This window comes from Rousettus aegyptiacus, unplaced genomic scaffold (assembly GCF_014176215.1).
Source record: "Rousettus aegyptiacus isolate mRouAeg1 unplaced genomic scaffold, mRouAeg1.p scaffold_m13_p_1, whole genome shotgun sequence".
Taxonomy (NCBI): Eukaryota; Metazoa; Chordata; class Mammalia; order Chiroptera; family Pteropodidae; genus Rousettus; species Rousettus aegyptiacus.
The window spans coordinates 60,563,963-60,585,160 of record NW_023416284.1 but is presented as its reverse complement, the minus strand read 5'-3'; the positions used below and the strand labels follow the sequence as shown (position 1 = coordinate 60,585,160).

The following is a 21,198-nucleotide window of genomic DNA, read 5'->3' as shown; positions in this document are numbered from 1 at the left end:
AAAATAAACAAATCACACAGCAGACCAAATGAGTCTAAAAAACTCACAGGAAATGGCTGTTTCACCCATCGAAGATGACTATAAAAGAGCTCTGGGTCCCTAACAACTAATGCAACTTGAAAATATGTACAGGTAGGGTTGAGAAACGCTATTTCCTTCAAAAGCTATAAACTTGGTAAGGGAACAAGATGGTGACGCCACATTCTTTAAGATGCTTTTCATCAATAGCCAAGGTTTTCCTATTGAGAAAAAAGAATAAACGAAATAGCTGAAGAATCAAACAAATTATTTATATATAAACACAAAAGATTCACTGTGATATAGGAGAAGTGTAATGGCGTGCTGTTAACAGAATATTCTGAACTTATAAAAAGGACTCAGTTAAGAAACATTGCTTTGTACCCCTGCCAAAACAGCATGGTTAAGTAATTTGGAGAATACCTTACTGGCTCAGAGCTAAATAAATATACACACCACCTCCCTCAACCCCTAAAATTTCAAGTGAGCTTGGTATCACAGGAAAACCCTAAATTTTTCCAAAATACAGAAGAGGAGAAGCAGTGTTTAAACCCAAACTCCATCAAATATTTTTTCTTTTAAGTTTTTATTATTTAAATACACCATACTAGAGCAAATGTCTCTGAAAATATCACAAATAAAAGATTTTTTTTCTTCATTCAGCAAATTAGAAGTAGGGGGAAATTTCTACACAGTAGCTGCTATGAGCCTGATTTTTTTTCCAATTTTTTTTTCTTTTTTTTGTTCTTTTTTTTTTTTTTCCTTCGCCATGGGAGTAGCAACATTAGGACGAAAACACTTACATGCATACATACATTGTATTTTACAGAGATACAATAAAAGTGTTTGTGATAGAATATCACAAAAGCCACATCTCTTTTCCTTATCTCATGTTCGGTTTTGATTGAAACACATTTCCTTACAACACTTAAATATACAAAGAGCAAGTAGAATGTTGTTAAGGTAAAACACAGGGTACAAACTCTGGCCAGTGCCCTGCTAATTGTTAATGAGGGTAGAAAGCAGATTTGAATGCTTCTTTTAATTAGCTTCATTAGTCATTTCCCTCCTCCCAAGCTCCCCACCCCCACCCCCCCCAAGATGTCCTCCGGTGGATCTTTTTTCATTTTCTCTACAGTCTCCCATTAGCCCAGGTTCATGGAGTCCTTAATGTTCATATTCAGTCATTTTAATACACCAATAAATGCAGGAAGGGCAATCAAGACTAAAGAAGGTGCAATGGCATGGAGCTGGCACTGGTGCTAGCTACAAAGGTGACTTGTCTACTGAAGACACATGGGATCCACCTGTGATGAACAAAATCTGAGATGAAGGCACGCATTCTGCATTACTCTGACCTTTTAGCAGACCTGCAAGAAATAAAAATGGGCATCTTAGCTAAAATGCTAAATTTGAGAGATATTAAACTCAAATATGACTGCTTTTGTCTTTCCTATATTCACTAATCTTCTTTTATTAGATCACTTCCCAACTGTGACCTGATGGAGGCTTTCTACGCTACTTACTCCGGTAGTGAAGAACTAAAGCATAACATTTTCTACAGTTTTACTAGCAGAGAAAATGAGACAATAAATGGACTTTCAGAAAGTTTCTGGTGTAAAGTTCTACAATGAATTGCTTAACTCTGTTAAAAGCAAATTTCTGAAAGGAATTATAACTACTTGCCTAGTAGTCATATCTTAAAGGCACATTCAGAGCCAAGTTTCCCTACAGACCCCCGGCCCAAGGAAGTTTTGGATTTATATGTTCAACTGTGTAACCTTTGACAAGTTACTTAACCTATCAGTGTCTCAGTTTCTTCACCTTTAAAGTGAGGATAATATGGCTGTTGTAAGGATTACATAATATATATGGAGCATTTTCAACAGTGCCTGACACTTAATAAAAGCTAAGCAAATACTGGCAGTTATTATCCTGATACTTCCATGTGACATCTATTCACCCATGTCCTTCTCTACCTACAGGTATGGACCTGCACACCTATATGTGGGCATGTGTGTGTGTTTATGCACACGCGCGCGCACGCACGCACACACACACACATACATAAGAATATTCGGATAGTACTTTTCACTTAATATTTCCTATCTATGTATCTGTGTCACTTAATATTACATATTCTAAATATATGAATCAAACATGTAATGTGTTAAGGACTTCTGATCAACTAAAGAATGTAGTTCAATGGAAGTCTAACTTTAATGTCTAAGCTAGAAATGATAATCTACAGTCATCAAACACAATCTGTTTGCAATTACCAAAATGAAATAATATATATTAGGTTTTTATGGTTTTAAATGACATTTTGAGCTTCCCAGGAAGTTCTCGTTTTACTCTTTCCCTAACTTACTAAAAGCCTGCAGTCTATTAGGAACTGCAACCCCCCACTTCCAAGCTAATTAAAGTGGTGGAGGCTTAATTCCCCAGAGTGGAAGCTCAGTGTGAGAAAGGTAATTTGTCTGTCCAGAACAAAGATGCAGCAGCAGCCAGCGAGCATATTTAATAAATGAGCATCAAATGTCCTCTACGATGGACACACACACAACACCAATTATGTAACTACAGGGGAATTGCGAAGTGATATGTAAACTAGGACACTTGCTAAATTTTCCTCCAGCTAAAGAGGTGTGATCTCTTACTTTACTGAAAAGCACAGATAATTCTAGATGGAACCATCACCGTTGCATAGACGAAAGAATTCCAGAGCAGGCAAAAATTTACAAAAAGAAAAAAGAAAAAAAAAAAAAATCAGCCACAATTCCTGACTGTATTTACATAACTCTCTAGAAGGCAATATTCTCCTAAGGATAGCCAAGCCTCCTTTAAATGACATTGGCTATAACGTTTTGTAGATCCTTTGAACACTAGTGTTCTTGAGATTTCAGCCAAGAGACTATATGATTTAAAAGCTTAAAATTAATTTTTCTCAGAATACACAAAAACCGATGATGCAGAGCAATAACTAAACTACATATCCCAGACACTGGGAACAAATTTCAGAACAATAAAAGTTTAAAGGGACCAGATGAAGGGGGTCTACACCTTCCATACAATTAGCTGCTTTAAAGAAGGGATTACAAATAATCAACTCATTACTTTTAAGCCAAAGGATGCTTGGGTATATTTATTAGGCATCATGTACAAAACATAATTGGTTCTGCAAATAGAAGGAAAACGGCCGAAATTAATGTCCAATTTTCCCTACCAAAAATATGGAGAATGAGAGAGAAGAAAATAATAAAATGGAGCTATTTGTCATTTCTCCCCATCTCATCTCCTCCAGAAAAGAAACGCCAGAGGCTTTTGGAAAAATAATTTTAAAGCATTCTCCGAGACCACAAAACAGTTTATGTTCTACCAGGAAGTGTGTTTCATTACTTCTTCCCCCTCGCCCTCTCATTAATATCTCTCTGGACCGTGTTCGGCTTGCCCAAAACCTTTATTTACAAAAACTACCTTGTGAATTGACTGTGCTCATGGTGAGCTGAGCACCAAGGGCAAAAATGGGAGACATTTATACCAACGGGAAAATGTTCTTAATTAACGTCACCCCCAAAACACAGCTTCTTGCCAACCTCTTATAAGAACATATCCTTAAGTTATATATCCTTTTGCCTTTTAAGAGCTATTAATTTCTGAAGGTCATCTGTCTCTTCTGGCTTCCAACATTAAGAAAATACACACTAGTAGGTTCATATTCATCACCCTATATATTTTGTGTTCCAAAATGAACACCCTACCTTTCTGCATTCGGGAAAAAAAAAAAGTATGGAAAACAGGAGATTTATATGAAAGGCACAATACATGCAATCTTGAAAACACGTAAACCAGATTTTTCTTCAGTTTCCCTCACATCTCAAAATTTACGTCACCTTGTACTCAAAAAGATGGTACTGAGACTCTGCTCATATTTCTTATTTGTCCTTTGCACTCAGTCCCTAGCTAATATTGTTACTGCCTATATTCAGTGCTTCGTTTTGGCTACATTTTCTATCACATCTCCACATTGTTCAGATCTCACCATACATGTTGGTGAGCTCTAAGAATCATTTTTTAAATTTTGCTAAGTCACGAAAAGAAATGGTATAGAATCAGTAACAAACTTAAGAATTTAGGTAAAAACTAAGCTTTTACAATGGAGGGAGTGGGGAAGAGATCAACCGTTTTATTCCTAGCTCATTTTTTCTTTGAGCTACCAAATGTAACTACAAATGGCTTTGCCTCTAAATTGAAATGGGTATCTCAAAATATTTATGTTACCCATTCATTGTTCTCAATTCTCCTATACAGATTCACTTCATTAGAATTCAAACCACAAAAATCTGTACATATTTATATGTATTGGCATTCCTTAAAGCAGCTTGAAATGCCTCATCAATGGTGACTGGTTAATTTGCAATAAAAAATTAGACTTCTATTCTTAAGACAGCATTCTATGTAGCTTCCTGTATTAGTAAATTAAAGTGTGCATATTGTGATGTAATTAACATTTACTTAATAAAGAAGTGGAAAATATATTTAAAATTATTCCATAAACTTGTGTAAGGAAAAATGATAAATATGAGCATTAAAATGTGGCAGTGTAATTTTAAATGGTTAAAAGTTTTCAAATATTAGTCATTTTCCCCACACATAGCATTAAGAAAATGCATTACAGAAGACAAAGGAGTCTAATATTTTTTCCCGAAACTTTTGAAGCTTGCTAAATTCCTATTTGCAGATAAATGTTTTTTTGTTTTGTGATCCTTACAACAGACATTAATGAAGTTCCTATTGTAAATCCATAAAGAATTACCAAGTGAAGTGTGCACTTTTTGTTTCAATGCAATAACTCAGTGCTGTGTGATTGCCTGGGTTAATGATGAAAAAGTCAAACATACTATCAGAGCTGATGGAAAAATCTATCACCAATCTGAAATTAAAATTCATCTGTGGTCAATAAGATTTAATATCCATGCAAGTGGCGCTGTAAAGAGTAAATGAATCAATGTCATCAATACATAATCAGTATGAAATATGATGTGAATAAAATTATGCGCACGAGTCATACATTTCACTCTTTTCTGGGCCAGTGTAGAATGAACAGTCTCTTAACTGAAGGTTGACAGTAATTGTTACAAATTAGGCACAGCAGTTATCAAAATGCACTCACTTGCATAGCTATAGGACTTATTAAGGAGATTAAAATAGATCTAAAACTATCCAGTCCTGGGTGTGCTGGACAACTGTTGATCACCAATTTTCCCTCTGAAGTGCCTTCTAATACTACGTGACCTGTACACTCGAATAATTTCCTCATTTCGAACTCTGGTCCAAAAACTTTCCACTTATGGATGAAGAATCAAGATACATAATCTTTAACGGAGCTATTAGTAGCCCAAAGTGATTAGGAAGAGTTAGATTTCTGTTTTAAAAGTCGTAACTTATTCAAATTTTACGGGACTACCAATAAGACAAAAATGCCCTCCTCTAGAATTACAGAATGTTTGGTAAAACTGCTTTTCTAAAAATAAAAGCATCATAAACTGGACTTAGAAGGCAAGTGTCCAGATTGCTATTATTAATACAGAAATCATTCTGTCATGACAAAGACGTTTATTCCCTTTCCTACCATAAATGTTCTACTTTTCCTCCCCTAATAACCTTATTCATATCCATCGTGTTTCTGAATTTCAAAATTGTCGAATGAGATAAACAACTAGTTACACATAAGTTTTATGTTTTATTTGATTTTGCATGTGATAATCCCATGTTCAACAACGGTAAAGTTACAGATATAATAAAGTCAGAAGGATTTTTCTTTTTAACTAGAGAAGATTCACAATTTAATGAACTCTCCTATTTCTGAACGCTGTACGTATGAGTAGTCTACATTTTTTCAAAAGGACATGCAAAAATACAAGCACCCAGGAAAACTCCCTTGCTAGGTTCAAAGAGGTTGAACCTCCCAACTTGCTCTAATAAAGCTTATCAGTAACTGCGGGGTCTTTACCTTCTGGTCTGGCAGTAGTGGATTGCTCTGAAGTGAATTCAAATGGCCATTGATGAGCGCTGTAGGTCTATCATGTTCACAAAATAAACTGCCATTGATGTAGTGAAACCGATCTCCCGGGACCAGGCGATTCCGGCAGGTAGAGCATGTAAAACACTGAAAGGGAAAAGCAAACGCACTGAAAACAAGTACAAGTCTTTTTCCTTGCCCTTTCTTTTTTTGGTCACAAGTTCATAAACTATTTTAAAGCAGGTATGTGTCAAAGACAGAGACACTTAAAAGTTTAGTGTGTTTCTTCCTTCGACATGATTCTAGAAATTAGTAAGCCAAAACACAATAAATTGTATCAGTACAAACACGGAACCAGACAAACGTCTGTGCCTGTGTGGTGCGGGGGGGGTGTGATGCGGATGGGTAGGTAATCATCACTGCCACGCTACAGCCTCAATGGGTTCCTTCAGATTCTGCAGCTTGAGAAAACGGAGTTCACACACTAAAGAGAAACGCTTTGCTTTTTGTCTCCATGTAGGAAAGGTATGATTCTTTTAAAAAGAGAGGAGGAACGGATGCTACCTTAAGATGATACACATTGCCTTGGGCCCTCATGACGAGTTCGCTCGCAGGAATCGACTGTCCACAAGCGCTGCAAGCACCGCTATTCCCAAATAATCTGAAACAAAGATGACGGGTGACACCGATGAATAATCCTAAAGCAAAGAAAAAGAAAAAAGAAATCCCTGGCCTTTGGCTCTCTCCCTTTGGAGTGCATTTGACAGAGACTGAACGCTTAGGCGCAGGCCTCACACTTTATGAGTGATTTACATAACCTGGGGACAATCTTTTTTGGGGTCACAACTAACTTCTGCCTACCGCAGAGGAAGAGGATGCCCCGGATTTAATCAAAATATTGACTCACACCTCTAGCAAATACGAAACAATTCTGTTCTACACACATTTTATCAGATTACTGGGTTCGTCATAAAAAAAAAAAAAAGATACAATTCATGACTAGAGTTTAAATGCATTGTGTCCTTGAAATTATATGAAGAACTCTTTTGTACTTTAATCATATCTTGAGATATGAGTCATCAAAAGGGTTAAGAGGATTTGATTGTATATCTAAGAAGACATCATGCTCAGTGTATTGAAACTCCCGTAAACCTCCATCAGTGCAGACTTTCCATTAGAAACTCTCTGCTATCCAGGTTGATATATAATGTGTATGGGTTAACCTTTTCAATCATGGTGTCAACACTTAAGATTTGCCTCTGCTCATCTCTTTCATCCTAACCTTCTCTCTCTCTTGATAATGAAATGCTTGCTCCAACTTCCCTCTATCTGCTCCTGAGTCCACAATTTAGATTACTTCATCTCTGCTAGCAACAAACTGAATGAAATTTCGATTTGAGCAGAAAGTAATTTACCGGGATCTGGACCCATTTGTCATCATATCTCTCTGGGTGTTTGCTGTATCACTGCAGTTTTCCTATGCAATCAAATGAGACCACAACATCTGCCATGGGGGGAGGAGGGGGAGAAGGAGAAGGCTGCAGAGGAGGGGAAAGCTCAAGGAAGTATGGTGTACTGAAAAAAAAATATATGTAATTCCTTATACCCTTCTATAGGTGCAACGAAATATTTTAATGAATGCCAAAATTTGGCTTTTGCGGGATCCATAGACTCAAACTGGGGAAGCTTTATTTGCTTTTGGGCTTCCCTCTTTAATATCCACAAATATTTATTAAACAGACCAAAATGATTTCACATTGAAAGGTGATATAAGCACAAGTAAACAGAGCCAGAGAGGCACTTGCAACACTAAAAAACAAAAGTAACAGGACCTACAAATTAACATATTGGTGTCATAATAAATATTAATATTTGTATTTCCTCTTATCCAAATAAAGTCATAAAATGCAGTTTGTGTCAAACCAGGAGACACGTTCCTATAGAACACCCCGTAATCTGAATGATTGCGGCATGCCTCTATATAAAAATAATTGCTTTGAGTTTTCAGAATCTGGTCTTGCAGAAGAGGCTTGTCATGTTCAAACTACTAATTTGCTGTCGCCACTTTATTGAAAATAGCCTGTAAGTTGTTATTAAATGTATCGACTGAACGACAGGGAGAGTAGTAAAACTGCCCCTTAAGATGGCTTTTAATAGGAAGGCCGAGAAACAAATTTTGCAGCAGCATTGATTTGAAGAGTTCAATCAAAACTCCATTTCAAAACTAATTAGTCTGAGATCCACGACACATTGACACGTTCTTGCGGAATCAGAACAGTTACAGAGAGAAAGCTGAAATAATATACTGTCAAGACCTCTAACTGCAAGACCACACCGTGTGAGAGCTAGAGGGCTGCCGGCCTGCCATCTCCTAATACTGGACCACCTCAGAAGTATTGATGAAGACTTCCCGGTGCCTCACCTACAGCATCCTGCCAGTCTGAGTTGTCACTGCTGCCACAAAGAGGGTCCCCAAAAAGGCAGGGTTGCCAGAGAATTAGCATGGCCATGGCAAAAAGAGTTTATGGTCAACAGCAGGGTAATTCTAATCCCCAAGAGTGGTACCAAATTCAAACAAATTGGGTAAAAAATATAGTTAAAACCCTGCCATTGTGGCTATATACATGCTGAGGAGAAAGGATGTGGGGGGTTGTGTGTGTGTAGATAACAGGAGTGGGGAATAGAATCTTACCAGAGCTAAGGACCAAACATCCTCTTACAGCAATCCAGAAGTATTTTAATGGATAGACGTCTATAATCATGGCTGCCACTACCAAGAGGTACACAGTGACACTCCATTTCAAAAATACCCTTTCATTGTACATATCTGATTACCCAGACTAAGTGTTCATTTATTTAACAATTTACCCTGAGTAAAGTCAGCTGTATATCTTCAACATCTAAGTGTATTTTAATAATCAGGGAAGTCATATGTAATCCAAAAGCTTTTCATACATCTTATTTTCTCCAGTGCCACTTTCATAACCTTTTAGGGAACATTCAACCACAAAATTATGGGATTCCTAAAGTGTCAAAAATTACAAAGTATGAAAATGACCAAGATCTACCCAGGACTGATATGCGATTGAATATCATTAATAGAGTTTAAGGTCTTTCCATATCTACAGCCTCAGAGCAAAACAACTTACATGTCTATATACATTTTAATCCACTTTTACCAGAGACAGAAGGCTACCATTAGAATTTCACCTTTTCCTGAAAAGTTGTTTCTTTTTTAACATTTCTGTGCACTAGAGAGTTAATTATCTAACCAGGGGGACTGTCCAGGACAGTGTTTGATTTAAAAGGCTTGAGGCTTTAGGTGCTCAATTAAGTAGCTATCGGTCTCAGACTGGACTATAATGGGCTCTTTTCTCTTTAACTCGAACAACGGGGAGATATACCCCAGGTCAGGCTAATTAAAGCCAGGGGAGTCTTTAATTGTGATGACAGAATCGGTTTCAGTTTCCTTTCTTTGGGTCCTCAGTCCAAGAAGGTCGTTAATATTTCAGCATTTGGGCAATGCAATCAATCACAAACATCAAGAGGTTCCTTATATGGGAAAAAGGGAAAAGGAGGGAAGAAAATCCCACCAAACCTCTGCACTTTCAAGGTGCTCCTATGTGAAGAAAATGTAGTGTTAGTACTGCTTGCCAGCTCAGCTCCAAACTCTCCTTGCCGACATAAAGAGATGGAGAGGGCAAGCCATGCTTAGCATCTTTCCATAACTCCAATGACCAATAGGTGGGCTTATTTTCAACTGCATTATTACTTCAAGCAAAATACACGTAATATGGGGCACTACCTGGCTGTGTTTTCTAAACTGCTTTCAGGGAAGAAAGGTGTGTTTTTAAGAGTGTGGCTGAAAGGTATACATTTGTACCTGCGAGTAAATATCAGCAACCTATCTGAGGAGAAAAATGCACATCCACAGCTACTGATCCAAAAGCAATTGGTTTTCCAGCAGGTTCCTATATTTAATCTAAATTCTGCACCAGCTATATTAAATGTAACAAAGAAATGCAACCCAGAAATTATGCCTGGAGCCAAGTCCATTAAAGGTACTTTGGAATAACTAGAGACCAAGCACCTTAAAAGCACCAGAAGCTATTGATACTTAAGAGGGGGGCTGTGAATAATCGCAACTGCTGCATTAGAGAGGGGAGGGAGAGAAAAAAAAAATCAGCCAAATTACGCTTGGTTAATTCAGAGTAACAGATCTGCCCCCAAGTGAATTGGAGGCCTTGAATTAATTCTGTTATGACAAATCAAGATAAACGTTCCCCCTAAATTGCATGCGATTTAATTAATTTTTGAGATCCTGGTTTTTTTTTTTTCTCCTAGCTAATAGTTCACATGCTCCTGTGCTGTCATTGTGCTTGAGTGGGCAGACTTCAAAGTGATATTAAATAACCAACTATTAGATTTACCTAGCACGTCCTATTGGAAAAGTGCCATTTAATTACCTAGCCTGTTCAATTAAAGGGACAGCATTCTCTGAATATAGCAGCTTGCTGTTGATTACCAGGGAAATGAACTCGCTGTCTGGCGGCGCCTCCGTTCCTAACGCTACCCCTCCCCAAACACACCCTCCACCTCCGATCGCCCCCCCACCCTCGCCCGGCTCGGCCTGGCCCCCACCTCCAGCTGTGCGGCGCTCACTGCGGCTGCGGGCGCCACGTGAACCGCCCAAGAGGAGCCGGGGACAGAAAGTGCGACTCGCTCGCCGGGCTCCCTCCCAGGGCTCGCCCCCTCGCGGGCCCGAGGCCGCTGGCCGGCTGGGCGCCTCGGCTGCGGCCTCGGGCGGCGCCAGCCCGATCTCAGCGCGGGGCCCCGCCAGGGCCAGGCGAGAAAAGGCTCGCCCAGGACCACCACCAGCGCTTCCGGCGCGGTTCCTCGCCCTCCCAGGACCTGGAGCCCCACCCGTCGATCTCCGAACTTCCTCCTCTAGCTGCACTTTCCGCGCCAGTCTTAGTGCCCGAGGTGGGGGTGAAGGAAGACGGGTTCGAGGATGGAGAAACAGAGTTTCTGAAGCTACTTAGTGGAGCTTGGATTGAGCTGGGGTGTCGGGGGCTGGGAGGAAGGGGACAGTTCCAAGGTTCGCCAAGTTTTGTAAGGTGGGGGGCAGGCAGACATTGGCACCTTTAAGATCCACTCTCTCCTTCCCCCCCCCCTTCCTTCCCTCTCATAGAGGCCAATTTTGTTAATTAAATGTTTTGTTTGCGACGCAGCTCTCATTCATTGCGGACACGTCATTCGGAGCAGATCTAAGCCAGAGACCAGATCTCATTAGATAAAGCCCATCAGAACTAAGAAAATGGAGGAGCCACTAATTAAAGCTTTTAATTGTGCGGATTCTCTGCAGCAAGGCAGCCGCTTTATCTGAAATCTTGGAGGGAGAGAAGGCAGAAGCCCAGCTCTACCCAATCCACACTTGGTCGCCCAGGGGGGGAGGAGACTGGGGAAAAGCAGTGCAGCGCCCCCACCCCCGCCTCCCCAGCCTCTCCCAGCTCTCCCGCAGCGTTTTACCCAGATCTTGGTTGTTTTAAAGAAAACCACAACCTCAAAGTCAGACAGTTTAAAAGCCCTTAATAAATCGCTCTGTGGTCCCGGCCAGGCCTTAGAGCCAAAGGGTCCCCTTCACCTGGCGGCGGGAGAGCGGATTACCCCGCTCTTCCGTGGCCTTTTGCCGAATTGAAAGCTCCTCCAACAAGTGTCCTGGAGGACGATTGAGGAGTGGGGTAGCTGAGAGGAAAAAGAACGCATGTGCCTCCCCACCTTTCCACCCTTGATGGGCAGTGAGAGGGAATACTTAGGGAAGACTTCAGAGATCCCTTAAATTGGGGGCGGGGAGGGGGGTGATTAGCTGCTGACGAGCCCTGAGCAGTATGAGGGCAATTTGGTACTGAGCTGGAACTCATCCCTCCTGGACAGATCTAAGGTTCTCAGGACAGCATCTAGTTCAAGAGCAAGCCTGGCTCCAGTTTTCAAATTCAGAAGAAAAAAGAAAGGAAGTGAGAATACGGACCCAATTAATTAAGGCTCAGGGCTGGGCACACATCTTCCCTCCACTGATCCATTAAGCCACAAGAAAACACCAAATGGGCATTTATATTTGTCCCCAGAATGAGTAAAGTAATGGAAGCGATTCCCAGGAAGCCACTTGCCTAAACTTGTCCTGAGGGAATGCAAGTGGACCCATCTTCTTTTTAATTAGTGGTAATCAGAAGCGAAGGTTTTTTGAAAGCATTTGGTGAAGAGATGAATCTGTACCATTCACCCCGTCTTAACAGCACTGTCAATTTTTCCACTTCAAACCACCCTCCTTTCTTACCAGTTTTGCTCTCTATTTAATTACAATACTGTCAAAGCTCATAGCATTGCTTGGAAGGAGGACCAGAAAGCATTACACTTGTGCTCCCGCTGATTTTCCAACATCTATTTCTAAAAGAACACTTAGTGAAATTAATGCCGCCATCTTAATTTAAAAATAAAAGCCCTCTTTCTTCCTATATTTCTTTTACTTGGCTGATTGAGGATGCCAGCAGAGTGGACGTAAGTTGCCTTACTGGAATAACCAAATGTCATTTTACTCCATCATTTTACACTACTATCACTGGAGTAAACATATACATACATACTCAGCCCAACTGCATTGGGATCCTTTGCGGTTCTAGACGCAGAGTTAGGGAATCACAATGGTGCTAAACTTTGAACAAAATATCTCGTCCACTGATTCATCACCATTAATAAACACAATTCCCTACTAATCACTATAAAGAAAATTGTTTAGATCAGAAATTTAAATAGAATGCAATTCTTTTTAAGAGTGAGCGGTTCTTGAGCGCTTCTCTAGTATCAACGGTGTGCGTGTGGGTTTTTTTTTTTAATTACTGGATGTTGAAACAGAACACCTCCTAGAAGCATTCATGTGCATCAGTCTATCAAACCATTTACTCAAATTAAATGTGTAATCCTTCAAATGCCTCCTTTCAAATTAATGAGTTTAAGTAGCTTGAGTTCACCTGAAAAGATCCTATAGGCACCTGACCTTCTGAATTCTTTCCATTAATTGCACTGAAACTTGTTGGAAAAGACTGCTTACACGGGCATATGAATGTTCCTATACATCACTTTAAAATGCAAGATTAGTATAATTCTAGTCTCTTTTCTTAAACTTTTGGGGACCAAGGATAGTGATAAACGACAACAACAAAAAAAACCCCAAATCTGAACATTCCTTAAGTGAAAAACCTGCAAATTCTACATCACAAACCACGCACTGGCAATTAGCATCACAAGCCTCCAAGTAACAGTATAATAAAAATATTACCATTATAAATTTTAGGGATTTTTGCTTTTTTGCTATTAGAATTACAAGTCTTTAAACTGATAAGATAATCAGCATTTTTTTACAAGGAGCACAAAGAATGCGTCACAGGTTTCCACTCAAAAAGTTTAAAGGTGCTTATGTAAATATAATTAGCCATCACCGTAAGCAAATAATTTCTAACCACACTTTTAAGTCAATCTTTTGTCTCTGAGTTTCTATGTAGGTCCCTAACTTGCTTTAAGAAAGTTTAATTCCCACTTGAAATGTTTATTTTTAGCAGAGTCCAGTTGGCGCTGACCGCTTAAAATTTTGGTCCCCTGAGTGCCCAACTTTTACACACCTAGTGGCTCCAGTCCCACCAGATGGGCAGTTTATACTTCATATGGCATTCGACGTTAATTTACCATTAAAAAATTGAAAGGTTAACACATGCTTCTTGAACCCCTTAAATACGGGCCAACCAGAAGGTTTTTGAGGTGAAGACTACAATGTATTCTCATAGTAAGTGCTCTACTCCGTTCTTTAAAATCCTTGGTAACCTTTGGCCTTACAACTCCTCTGCTCACCCATCTCGGGGAAGAGCAGCCAAGTCTTACCTAATGTAGTCATTTCTGCAAAGGATCATGCCGCTCTTGGTGTAACAGGACGTGCCGATGTCGCCCAGCTGCGCCTGGCAGCAGGAGCACTTGAGGCACCGGCTGTGCCAGTAGCTGTCCATGGCATAGAGCAGAAAGCGGTCAGCAATCTTGCCCCCGCAGCCTGCGCACCGCTTCCAGGAGAGGGAGCCGGCCGTCACCGGGGGCGGCTGTGAGCTGCTGCCCGGATTCACCATGGTCTGCAGAGGGCGGGAAGGGGAAAGGGAAAGAAAGACAAAAACAGGGGCGACGTAAAAGTTAGTAAGCGCAGCGTAAGCAAGCGAACCCGTTCCCCCCAGAGCTGCTGGAAGGAAGCAGCAGGGCAAGGGCGGGAAGGGTGAGGGCGGAGAGGGAAGGAGGGAGGCTCGCCGGCAGCAGCCGCCTGTTTACTTTTCTCAAGCTTTGTTCTGGGGCCACGAGCTCCTCTCAACTTTCCAGCGCTCGCCGCCGCTGACAATTTCAGCTTGGGTACTGTCAAAACTCCGAGAGCGAGGCTCGGCGGCGCGCTCCACCCCTCGCGGCACCTCCTCCCGGCCCCCGCCTCCGCCCACCGCCCTCTCCTCCCCTCCTTCGCCGCCCGCCTCCAGCAAATGAGGGTCAAACCCACCCACCGCCGCGCCCGGCCCCTCCCCGGCCCCGGCCGAGCCCCGAGAGCCGCAGAGGGGAGTGGGGAGGTGGCCCCAGCCGGAGCCACGTTCCCTCCCGAGCTCTGCCCTGGGAAGTGCAGCTGCAGTTCACAAGTTGGAAATAGTTCGGTTTTCTGAAAGGGAAGGAGGGAGGAACCGGCTGAGGGGAGATGGAGAGAGTGGTTGTGGGAGGGGAGGCGCGGGGACCCGAGGGGGTGGGGGGGGTGCGGTGTGTAAAGTTGCGAAACTGGTTTTTCGTATTTTAAACAGCACCTTTCACATGCCATTGTGGTGACCGCCATCTCCCATTATTGTTCCAAATCTCATTTCATTTTGAAGATCAATGAGTGTTTTCTCTGGGTTTTCAGGACACAGGCAAGAATAATAGATCATTGAACTTTAGGATGCCTGTTAACTTCCTATACAAACACTCTCCACTTTGGTCTCACTAATCTGCCCTTGATCAGCAATTTAAATGCTAAATCTTTGTTCCTCCAAAAAAGGGGTGGGGGGTGTCACAGATAATATGCGAGAAGGCACTATTAAAAGATGCACAAGTTAAATTCGAGCCGGTCCTGCTGTCACCAAACCTGCTTTAAAAAATTCCCCACTCTTTCTAATGAATGTCATGAGAGAAGCAACTGGGGTATAATATAGGAATCAATTTATAAAGCTTAGCCTAAACCGATTAATTTGTTGCCTCCAATCCTGAGTCCAATAAAGTCCTAGTGTTCCTCCAGTCACTTATTCTATAAAAAGATCAAGTTATTTACTGCCAATTAAGCAGCCTGTTTTGTCTTTGTCCTCTGTAAGCCGAGAGTGTGGGCTCCCCCCGAGGCTCCCGGCTATCTGCTCAAGACATTCAGCTGATACCTCAGAAGGGAGAGGGCGAACTTTGCCTGTCCCCGGCCCAACTTGGCTGCTGCAAAGAAACGAGGGGAAAGGAACGAAACAAGGACTCGGGTTCCTTAAATAGGCCGATTTTAAACGCATTTCCTCCGAAAGAGTCCCGGAACGTGTGTCCGGAGACCGCACAATAAACCAGAATAAGAACTGCACCAATTAAGCTGTAACAAAACCCTGAGACTTTGGAAACAAGACCACTCTAAAACCCATTAGCATTGCATTTATCCGAATGCATCATACCTTTATGTAAATTGATTTATCTGATGCATTTACTCGAGGAATTGCTTTTTGTTACAATTTCAGCCCTAACCCAAATGAATCTGCATTTCCTGCCCTAGGTCTTTAAACTGTTTCCCCCCAACGTTTTAATCGCTCCGAATTCCTTTTTAAAAGAGGAGAGGGAGGGAGGAGATTCCAAGCTCTTCCCCGCCCCCATCTTTGGTGAGAGGTAAATATATATGTTTTTTTTTTTTTGAAAAGGAAACATTACACTGAGAAAAGCATCCAGTAACCCCATTAGCTAAAGCTCTTAAGGACAAGCAATACCTTAATGCTGATTAAATCTAAAAGAGATGAATCAAGAGGACTGACCAGAAACTGACTCCCCTGATAACTAAGGACGGGCCCTCATCAAGTTTCATTTAGAGTTGGAAAAAAAAGAAAGCTTTTAAGTTAAATAGGCTTATACTCTAGTAATTACATAGCCAAGCAATTTAGGTCCTGGGATAGTCAGTGAAATAGAAAGCAGAACTGGCAGCTAGAGGCAAAATCTGCCCCCCCTTAACAACGTCTTTGGTGTTTTTTAATGGAGACCAAGGGAGGGACAAACGTAGCGCTGGCAATTTGTAGTACAAAAATGGATGCTTAATTCATGTCTTGATTTTAATTAGGTGATTCACCGGATTTCTCCTGGATTGGAACAAAAGACTTATAAGCCAAGAGGAATTTTTTTTTTAAAGACCCAGCAATACCGAATCCTGTTCACTTAGATCCTTTCTGCCACTGTTTCAAAAATAGTGTTTACTAGGGGAATGGGGGGTGAGGGGGGTTCGTGACTATTTTCCCCACACTACTTCTCATACTTAAACCCTCCTTTCAGCACCCCCTGCCTTTCCCTTAGGAACTGAAAATCTCCCCACCCCCCTCCAAGGTCCTCACTAGCCGGGTCTCCGAGAACCCTTTTGTAAGCAGGAACCGCTACAAAGCTGGCGGCCCGGAGCTGCTCTCTGTGCTAGCTCGCAGGCCGGCCTCGGTAGTTTCAGACTCGCGCATTATCCAAGCCAACGTATTGTTTACTTGCAATTTGGGACGGTCAAGGGAAGGAAGCCAAAGAAAACAGCCCCGGCCTCCAAAGGCCCCCACTTCCCTCCCCCCTCCCAGCCCGCGGCTCCCCAGCCGTCCCCTTACCTGCTTTTCCCCTATATTGCAATATTGCGAGAGGCGGCGGCGGCGAAATGCGAGTGAAGCCGCTGGGCTTCCAAGGAAGGGGCGCCTTGGCTGGAGGGAGGGGAGTTCTCGCAGAAGCAGGAAAGGGGAGGAGGGGGCTACGGGCTGCTTTTTTTTTTTTCTTTTTTTTTTTTTTAACGCGTTGCTCTGAGGCAGGGTTGGGGGACCCCGCGTAAGTGGCAAGCGGCCAAGAGGAGAAGTGTCAGTCCTCGTCCCCGTCCTCCGGCTCCGCGCAAGCAGCGGCAGGAGCCCTCGGCCAGCGCGGCGCGGCTTCAGGCGCGGCGCAGCGGCAGCAACTGCTGCAATCGCTGCTGCAAGTTTGGCAATGTGGCTTCACTTTGTAGATTCCCCCGCCCGGCGGCCCCCGCCCCCGCCCGCGCTCCTCCCGCTCCTCCTCCTCCACCGCCTTCCTCCCTCCCGCGCGCTCGCTCGCTCCGGGCTGGCGGCGGCAGCGGCGGCGTCCGCACGGCCGAGCTTCCTGCACCGCCGGCCGGGGAGCTGCCGCAGAAACAACAGCCCCGGGAGGGGCGGCGGCGGCGGCGAGAGCGGAGGACGGGAGGCTGGCGCGCCGGGGCGGCGGGCTGGGGCCCGGCTCGCGGAGCCTGCGCCGCTGCCGGCGCTGCTGCTGCCCGGCTCGGAGGCGGCGGCGGCGCTGGCCTCTAGCCGGCTCGCTCGCTCCCTCCGCGGCTCTTACACATGTGTTACTGACAGAGCAAAATCCCAACTACTCCCCGGCTCTGCCGTCGACGTCAGCGACCCTCAGCCACTGGGCGGCCGGATTGTTCAGGCGGAATAATAAAACCTGCCAATCCGGGGAAGGACAAAGGGATGCCTGAAATGAGACTCTGGGGGCGGGGGAGAGAACCAGGCGGCAGAGCCGGCCGAGGAAGGAGAAGGGAAGGGCTCGAATCAGGTGGGGACAAGTGACCGGGGCGCCTGGTTCTCGCTAGGGCTGCCTTGCGCGGCCTAGGATCGCAAGCGGAGGCGCGGGGTGCAGCACCTGCTTTCTCAGCTCGCGGGGGACCCTCGGGACCTGCACCCGTGTGCCCTTTGGGGATTGCCCTCCCCTCGCGCCGAGGCGACACCCGTAGGAAACTTATTTCACATCTTTCTCAGAAATGGGCCTCTTGCTATTTTGGAAGAAAAGTCTCACTAAAATCTTAGGGCGGTGGACTTCACACGCGCGCGCGCGCACACACACACACACACGAGGTGATTAAAAAAAATTTTTTTTTCACGGCGTTGGAGATTTATGAACCTTAGTGGAAGTTCAGTTAACAAGGTAAAACCAGTAAAGGAATCAATAGATCCTAAATACTACTTACCCCTTCCGCGTTAACCAGAGTATAAACCAAATGCCTAGTAGGCACTTCATAGATACTTGTAAATTATTGGTGTTAAAAAGATCGCAATCCTTATTTTCGAAGTTGAGGAAAACTTCGGGGAGAAAGCCTTGCTTTCTTCTATGCACCCCGCAGTGGAGGATAAGAGGCTGAATTTCCCATGGCCCTCAAAAGCAATGGAAGTAATTGCAAAATTTGCAATTTCACAGCCTCTGGAGAGTAAGAAAGGTCACTTCTAGTATAAATCAAGTTTTGAGGAATGCTTTTAGGGTGCTAGCCTGAGAGTCTCTTTCTAGGGCCAAAGCTCAGCCTAGATGCTTGAATACCTAGTCATTCAACTTTATCTTTCCTGCCAAATAGGTTTAATAAATCTCTGATCTGAGGCTAATATTAGGTCTGATTATTATTAGTAAGTTCCAGAGAGATTTTTCTGGTGGAAATTATCATGAAAGTGCAAAGCCCTTCTGCTAAGTATCATTAAGTAAAACCAGCCTTGTGGGACAAGTTTTCATATTGTATTACACTCAGCAGAGCTGGATTGAGGAAAGGAACCTGCAGGAGAATCTGGCTAGACAATGCAGATGTTAAACATCTATGGTTTTAGTTTCTGTGTGGGGATTTCTGTCTTTGGAACCATCAAAATGAAGGCTGCAAAAGAAACAATAATCATTGCATATAATAACGCGCAGAGGACATGTTAAATACCAAATTGAATACTCATGTCTATATTTCTAGCACCTCAAAATCAAATGACTTAATTTTAGTGATTATTTAAAATTGCATTTTTATAATCAAGTCACTTTGTGCATGCATGAAAAACATTTTTGAAAAAAATCATTAAAACTATAATAGTAATTAAAATGTCCTGTACGGAAAACAGCTGCAGATGGGTGTGATTAAAGGAGGCCAACTTAAAAAGAGGTAATATTCCTTGAAGGTTAGTAAAGAAAACTCAATTAAACCAAATGAGGAAAAGAATCTCATAAACAAATAATGCACACCATTTAATTCCCTGGTTCAGTTTCAATTTATTAATAACAATAATCAAAAGGAGATGACATAAGATCTACAATTAGGTTATGAATTGTCATGTACAAGTAAATTTCCTTTTCTGGGCCTTAATTTTTCTCATCTTCAAATGAGGGAATTAAACCAAATGGTGTTAATTTTTCCTCTTTTTTCAATGATTTTCTTAAATAGATCACATAATACACAATCCTATAATGAAGTGTGATACTTTAGGTATTTCCCTAAGTACATATACTAAAAAGAAATATTTATTTTAAAAGGAAATGTTAGAAATTTAACTATGCACATGTTCAATATCACAGTGATTTCCTCACAGGATTCATGCAGTTTCTGTGGAAGGAAAGGAAAGAACGATGGATGAAACTTGGAATATAGACCTCTAGGCTAGAAGGGGTCTGGGAGGTGGTTTCAGTGTGTTAGTCTGTGTAGAGTGAGGTCTTTACATATGTCCCGGTAGATTAGAGTGGGTGGGAGTATATTACCAGAGAGCTTTATTTGCTGATGTTGTGGTTATAGAAATACAAAAGAGATAATGGCTAACAGTCTGTCTTCTGAGGGGTAGGGAGTAAATACATTCACTGTAATAAAAATTCAGGTGTACTTTAACCACAGCGCCACCTCTGGGTGATTTTTATTTCTGCATTCTTTGCATTTTGTACTCTGCTCATCTGGGTAGCAAGATTTGTGGTCTAAAAGTAGAGTACCTGCTTGAATGAAAAGCAATGTCAGTTTTTTATTTCCATGGATGCTAAACTCACAAAAACTGTGTAAACACTCACAAGTTCATTATGGGTAACGGAGTTCTGCATTCGGGTATTCTTCAAATAAATATAAAACAGTGCTCAAAGGAATAATCCTGGTATATAGTAAAATTGCCTGAATTCAAAATAATTATGTTATATTGCACCCAGCAGTTCAGGATAACTGCTGATATCATACATTCAACACTCAGCCTACTTACCTACAATGGGAATAAAAGTACAGTGCTTTGGAAAAGAAAAACTCAAATTGTTTTTTCTTGACTCTTAATTAAAGGTAGAAACCATATTGATCCTAAATCAAGCCCTCATGCTCCCTAATTGCCCCAAATTACTTGTTCATACCTTCCTTTCTTCTCATTTAAGTCCTTCAATCATAATTATATCTCCATTCTCCAAGTGACAATTCTCTTAAGAATCTCCTACGAGCAACCAGAGGTTCAACACAGACCCATGTTGCCTTCGATACCTTGAGAACAGTCAGACTATTTGACACTTATGGCAACCTCCAAGACAAAGTGACCAGCTATTTCTCAAAAAAAAAAAAAATTATTCTTTTAAAGTAAGTGCAAAACTTGTTTCAAAAGCATTTTTTTTAGGAAGGATTTCTTTTTTAATCTGCCTGTCTTTATTGCTGCTATTACAGGGATTCCTTGAAATCTAAAGGTTCAGCCAAGGTGAATCCAAAAAGTTTGCATCTAGGACAGTTTCAAAATGTAAAAGAGTAGAGAGAAGAGCAGAGAAAGGTAGTTAGTTACCTTACCAAAAGATATAATGAGAAAACGCAGCGAGGAGGAATGGTAGCTAGGTCCTGGACAGCTTTGTGTGGTGATGTTGTCTGGGAGTGGGGGTGGGAGTTTGCCAGGAGGTACTATGGTAAGTAGAGTTAGGAAACTGCTGCAGCGTTTGACAATAGGGATTTATAGCAAACAACATATCTAAAAACCTATATTTCCAAGAACCACATCCTGGCTTTAAATATTAATAATATTACTTTAAATTTACCGACTGCCTGCCTTTTGTTAGTATTTCTCAAAATCCCTTACAAATATCTCACTAAATGTTTCATGTGATAAAGGAAT

General features: G+C 42.1%; 1 protein-coding gene across 2 annotated transcripts; it reads right to left on the bottom strand.

Annotated features, from left to right (window-relative positions):
- Positions 1-269: 269 nt before the first annotated feature.
- LMO4 (LIM domain only 4) lies at positions 270-17,695 on the bottom strand. 2 transcript variants are annotated; one of them, XM_016148514.2, is made up of 5 exons: positions 16,948-17,695; positions 13,970-14,208; positions 6,605-6,701; positions 6,032-6,187; positions 270-1,388 (listed from the first exon to the last, which is right to left on the bottom strand). In XM_016148514.2, the coding sequence occupies exons 2-5, from the start codon at positions 14,203-14,205 to the stop codon at positions 1,380-1,382; spliced, it is 498 nt and encodes a 165-aa protein (XP_016004000.1). In that variant the 5' UTR covers positions 14,206-14,208; positions 16,948-17,695; the 3' UTR covers positions 270-1,379. The 2 variants fall into 2 exon arrangements, with proteins under 2 accessions (XP_016004000.1, XP_016004001.1); XM_016148515.2 differs by lacking the exon at positions 16,948-17,695 and adding an exon at positions 14,399-14,551.
- Positions 17,696-21,198: the final 3,503 nt, after the last annotated feature.